We start from the raw sequence: 6,000 nt of genomic DNA, 5'->3' as shown, positions 1-6,000 counted from the left end.
CAAGGACAACATCTGCAAGGAGTTTGTATGTTCTCCCCGTGTTTGCTTGGGTTTCCTTCAGGTTCTTCGGTTTCTGCCCACATTCAAAGACTGCTAGAGAAATTAGATTGTGAGCCCCAAACCAATGGGGACGGTGATGATAATGACTGTAAAGAGCAGTGGAATATGATAGTGCTATATAAGAAATGCATATTAAATATTAAATAACCAAAGGAAAGTGCCACATGATATCATCTCTCTCGTAAGATTATTTGGACCAATTTCCTTTCGTTTTCATACTGAGCACCGTCCCCGTAAAATACTTATAACATTTTGCACTGTGGTGGAAATCAACAGTGCCCGTCTTGCTACTTTTTTGTTTGAAGACACCAACAAAGACTGGAAGAAAAATAATCTATTTCTGTCATGGAATAAACAGCTCAGCTCTCCAGGCTAAGGGTGGGGATGGACAAGAAGAGAGTGCTGCTGTAAAATAGGACATGTTCTGTCAGTCACTGTATAGTTGATGAACCTGTTCCCTAACATAAATGCTAGGAATAGGAAGACATCTAGAAACACTCTGATTTTGGGGGAAAAAAAACTCAAGAAAATGATATGATTGGGCTCAGTCAAAAATTAGTGATCATCAGGAGCGGAGTTAATGCACTGTCACGGAGGAGGAGGCTTTCCCAGAGTTACAGGAATGCTCAGCAACAGTTGGGGTGTGTGTCTCCTGCTCACTGACTGACACACGGAGTCTATAGAGAAGTGACGGACAAGCGGCAACCTGCAACATGAAAAGGTGAGATTCTTCATAGTGTAAATCGAACAAGTGCCATTAGGGTGGAATGCAGTTGAAGGGATGAGTTTTGATGCATTTTTTAACACAAAGCCAGAAGTGGATCCAACATAAGGAAAAGCGTAAGTCCTTCTCTTATGTTTCTTTTGTATCTATCTATGGCTAAAACACTGAGCCAAAAACTGCCCTAAATAGTGAATGAGTGATTCAGCTTTAGGGTAGGCGGTGGTGTGAAGTTTAACATTACTTTTAAAAATCACAGCTTATTCTAAAGTTCTCACTGACTGAGGAGGAAGATTTGTAAAATAAAGTGTAATTTTCAGAAGTATTTTTAAAACAAAATGTGTAAAAGTCACTTTAAACCTCTTAATAGTTTTGTCTGAAAGTGGTGATGATTTGCGCCGTATTCATACATCACATGCGTCTTCTCGCCACTAAAAACATGGCAGCGACTAATGCCTTCCACTTGTGTGAGAACAGCTGACACTTCATTCTCCAAAGCCTCAGTCACGACCTGCAAAGTAAATATAAAGGGTGTATTCTGCTGTGACGGGTACATTGCGAGGAAGTATTCACACATACCTTCCATGCTTAGTGGAATAATTGTTTGATAACTTGTTAGTTACACGTGTTTTTTAATTGCAGCGTTCAATGTCCTGTATCTGAGATATATAAAGTGTTTAGCTCAAATTCCCATATACCTGTACTTCGATTTGGTGATCTTGTCAGTTAATTGAACCCCCCCGTAGTTGATTTTAGGCCCCCAATGACTGTGATCGTCTTCAGCTGAATGTGTATGTCACCTAAACTATTGTAAGGCTCCATTCACACACTTGTGCTTTCTGTTTTTAAGACAGCGAGTACACCGACCCGTAGTCTCCAACTTATCGTATAGTTTTTGCCAGAAACATTACCAAATTTTTGTGCAACTTGAAGTTGATCAAGAATGTTGTCACTTTTGACATTTTTTAACCCAACATTTTGTAAAATGGTTAAATCTTCGCGGGGACGGCATGTGGCCAAGTGCAGCAGACAAGTTCATTAGAATTTATGCCACAATGTGGAGTAAATCTGAAACTAAATGTAATTTGGTCACTGATGGCGCACGGCAGCTGAAAGATGCACCAAAGTGATGAAGAGGTGCATGCTTCATAATGAATTTGGCGCATTTTACTCAGCCGCACTTTTCATCAAGAGTCTTGATCAGTCGGAGCCACAGGGTTTATTAGAACCTTTCACACATCTTTTTTTTACAATTGATCGATATGTCTGTTCCGTTAATCTCAGAACACCCACTATTCTCATCTGTTTCCTTGGCTGAGACTCGGCCATTCAAGACTATGGGAAACCATCAAAAATGGATGAAATACGGGAAACATCCCTTTTCTAGTTTTCAGTCTGATATTTGGATATAATGTTAAGTGTCAATGGTGAGAAATAAGTTCAATCAGCTGACTGCCTTCAGGTTTTAAAAAAGTATGAGGAAAAAAAGGATGCAAAATGGTTGGGAAAACGGATGGAAAACAGATAACACGTAGGAGAAAACTGTCCACTTTTGATAGATATAAAATTGGAAACACATGTGTGAATGTGGTCTAACACTGCCCTCAGCAACATCAAGAATGAGATTATCCTAAAGTCTAGAAAACCCTTCTCAGAATGAAGTGCCCACAATCAGCTACTGTCGCAGGGGAAGATGCATGTAGATACTCTCAAAGTATAACTACCATATTACCATACACGACATAGGGCTGTAGTGTGCACAATTGGAGAGATAAAAGAATTGCCCAGTCATGGGTGCCGTGCCATCTAATACTTTATGAATGACTGCCCAGCAGTTCCCACAACACCCAAGGTAATAATCTTCTATCACCAGATGATGCTGCAGGCAGTCAATCATGTGAGTGGAAATAAGGTAGTGATATTCCATGAAGACTAAACCTATTTTATGAATTTATAGAACACCAACATGTTCCACACAGATTGTCATAACTCATATCGGTCTCTGTCCCCATTAGGGTCCAGAATCTAAGATAGATAGATAGATATGAGATAGATAGATAGATAGATAGATAGATAGATAATCAAGCCTTACAGAAGCTTTTGTAGGAAAGTTCACAGAAAATACAAGCTATGTACCTTTGCCAATTTTTGGTACAGATATTAATCGAGGGTATTTTGCTCTCACAATGGCAGCATTAACCGTGACTTGATTATCCCTGGTAATCACAGTATAACTCCAGACTTTTGTGTGTAGAGCTTAAGAGGTTGTACAATGCACTGAATACATCAGCTCTAGGTATAATCTACTGGACCAGAAACCGAGCACTTTCCACCAGGCTAAATGTTTACTGTCATATTATATCACATCCAATAGCCATTAGATGGCGGAGCAGATGTAAACTATGAATGGCACGTCATTAGTCACACAGGTAATGAGTTCAGTGCACTTATAAGGCCAGTAAACATGTATTTCTATGATAAACTGTAATAGGCCTCTCCTGGTTGTAAAGTAAAAAGACTAAGCTGGGTGTGATGTTTGGATGGCAACCGATTAAGTCATTCTTTGTATGATTGCTAAATGAGGTGTATTATACGCTGTAAATCAGCATCTTGGAGGAGTATTACCGCCGTCAGAACTTTCTTTTCTGTGAGAAAGAAATTTCCTTTGCTGGAGGGATTCTGCAACATAATGGTCTCCCGCTGAGGCAAAGTGTAAGTCACCGCTCTTGTTCTAGAAGAAGAGTTAGTTCTTTAAGGCTTCATATAACATGTAAACTATTGTACTTCCAAGGTGATCTCGCTGATCCCAAGTAACTGGGGTATAGGAAGGAGATGAGGAAATCTGTGGAGTCAGACAGTGGCATAACGAGGGCGAGCGCCCGTAATTACACCTCCTTAACCCTTCCATCATTAGAGCCCTCGGAGAGCCTTGCGCCAGTCCAGTATTGTAATTTTTTATGAAAATACTGATGTAATAATAAGTTGTGATTTGACCACCTCGTTTTATTCTGCTTTTTGGTAAAATATTAAAAATAAACAGTAATAAGTTTTTTGTTTTTTTTTAACTAAGCCTAAGCCCATCCGTAATCCATTCCCTAGCCCTAACCCTAAACCTTATCCGAGCCCTAAGTCTAACCCTAAACATTAACCTTACGCTCAGTTAGGGATAGAAAAAGTGTGAAAATGTAAAAGAAGCTCATAGGGTGTGTGCACACGCTGCAGATTCTGCTGCGGATCCGCAGCAGTTTTGGTCCTGAGGATCCGCAGCAGTTTCTGTTGCGGTGTACAATACCATTATAATCAATGAAAAATGAAAATCGCAGTGCAGACAGTGCTTATTTTTCCGCGTGGATTTGCTGCGGTTTCAAAACCGCAGCATGCCAATTCTTTGTGTGGATTCCGCTGCGGTTTGGCACCTGCTCCATGGCAGGTGTCAAACCGTAAGGGAAAACCGCAGGCTAAACCGCAGCAAAACTGCAGATAAACCGCATAGATTGTAGTGCACGGGGAAACCTTCCTCCTACCCCATGTTTGCCACATTACTGCAGTCAGGTAACTAATACACGTAAAACTCTCTAACTATTATACATTAGACAAAAGTCAGCTGACACCATTCATTTCAGCCAATGATGTAATAAGTATGGGGTATGATAGGTAAACGATGGCTCGGGTATTTATGATCCCTTTTTGATTTTTGATGTTCTGCAGCCATAGGCTTGCTCCACTCTACCATTGGAAAAAAACATGCACGCTCGAACAAGTAAGCTTGCAAAATTATGGTGGAGTTGAGTGGAACAGTTGTTGACTAAATTAATATTTGGCCAAAAGCTGAAGTATTTAGCCAGTTTTAATTGAAAACCACTTTTAGACATTTGTAATATGGACACATTTTAACATCGGAGCAGTTCCTGCAGTCCTACCAAACTATCCTTACATCACCAGGAGATCTATAGTGAGCTAAACTCCATTTGGTTGAACTGGAATAAAGGTCCATTTACATGCACTGACTGGCGGCACTAAGCGGCTGCTGATTGTTTGCCGATTGGCAGCCATTTAAAAGCCTGTTTATATAGGCAAGCCGCTCCCACAATGCAAAGTGAATGACCTGTCATACAGGAAAGATGTATATCTTTGTACCGTGTTAGCCAGTAGATAGAAAAATATTCAGAATTGAGAGTCCTCAGTGGTTGATACCTTTTAATGGCTAACTGAAAAGATGGTAACACATTGCAAGCTTTCGAGACTACTCAGGTCTAGTGTTGAGCATTCCGATACCGCAAGTATCGGGTATCGGCCGATACTTGCTGTATCGGAATTCCGATACCGACTTCCAATATTTTTTCAATATCGGAATTCGGCATCGGAATCGGAAGTTCAAAGTTGATTGACAGCCTGACGTCATCATGATGCGCGGTGTGTGCGCATCATGATGCGCCGTCATTTCGGGCCTTCCGGGGGTCTCTGCCGGCCTGCCGGGGGCTGTGTGGACTGCCCGGGGTCTGTACCGGCCTGCCGGGGGGCTGTGCCGGCCTGCCGGTGGTCTGTGCACCCTGTGGGGGTCTGTACCGGCCTGCCGGGGGGCTGTGCCGGCCTGCCGGTGGTCTGTGCACCCTGTGGGGGTCTGTACCGGCCTGCCGGGGGGCTGTGCCGGCCTGCCGGGGGGCTGTGCTGATGTCCGGGGGTCTGTGCAAGCATCGTCCGATGGGACTACAAGTCCCATCTGGCGATGCCTGCTACCATGACAGTGATTGACACATTAGCCAATGATGGGACAGTAGTAGTCCCATCATCCGGCTAATGTGTTAAATGTTAAAAAAAAAAAAAAAAAAATACTACATACATACTACATACATACTACATGCATGCTACATACATACTACATGCTACATACATACTACATATATACTACATGCATGCTACATACATACTACATGCTACATACATACTACATATATACTACATGCATGCTACATACATACTACATGCTACATACATACTACATGCTACATACATACTACATGCTACATACATACTACATGCATGCTACATACATACTACATGCTACATACATACTACATATATACTACATGCATGCTACATACATACTACATGCTACATACATACTACATATATACTACATGCATGCTACATACATACTACATGCTACATACATACTACATGCTACATACATACTACATATATACTACATACATACTACA

At 41.5% G+C, this 6,000-nt stretch overlaps 1 protein-coding gene across 3 annotated transcripts in view; it reads left to right on the top strand.

The window, feature by feature from the left end:
- The first annotated feature begins 522 nt into the window (after nucleotides 1-522).
- Nucleotides 523-6,000, top strand: part of PLEKHG7 (pleckstrin homology and RhoGEF domain containing G7) — a 92,777-nt gene continuing 87,299 nt past the window's right edge. For 2 of the 3 annotated variants that reach the window (XM_073554270.1, XM_073554271.1), the window contains exon 1: nucleotides 774-900. In XM_073554270.1, coding sequence (XP_073410371.1) covers nucleotides 852-900 — 49 coding nt within the window. In that variant the 5' untranslated portion in view covers nucleotides 774-851. Of the gene's footprint in view, nucleotides 901-6,000 lie in introns of all 3 variants that reach the window. The other variant, XM_073554272.1, reaches the window with a different exon arrangement.

This window comes from Dendrobates tinctorius, unplaced genomic scaffold (assembly GCF_039654945.1).
Source record: "Dendrobates tinctorius isolate UK_male_01 unplaced genomic scaffold, ASM3965494v1 ptg000209l, whole genome shotgun sequence".
NCBI classification, from domain to species: Eukaryota; Metazoa; Chordata; class Amphibia; order Anura; family Dendrobatidae; genus Dendrobates; species Dendrobates tinctorius.
Note: the sequence above shows the minus strand (reverse complement) of the source record. Positions and strands in the feature narration are given on the sequence as shown.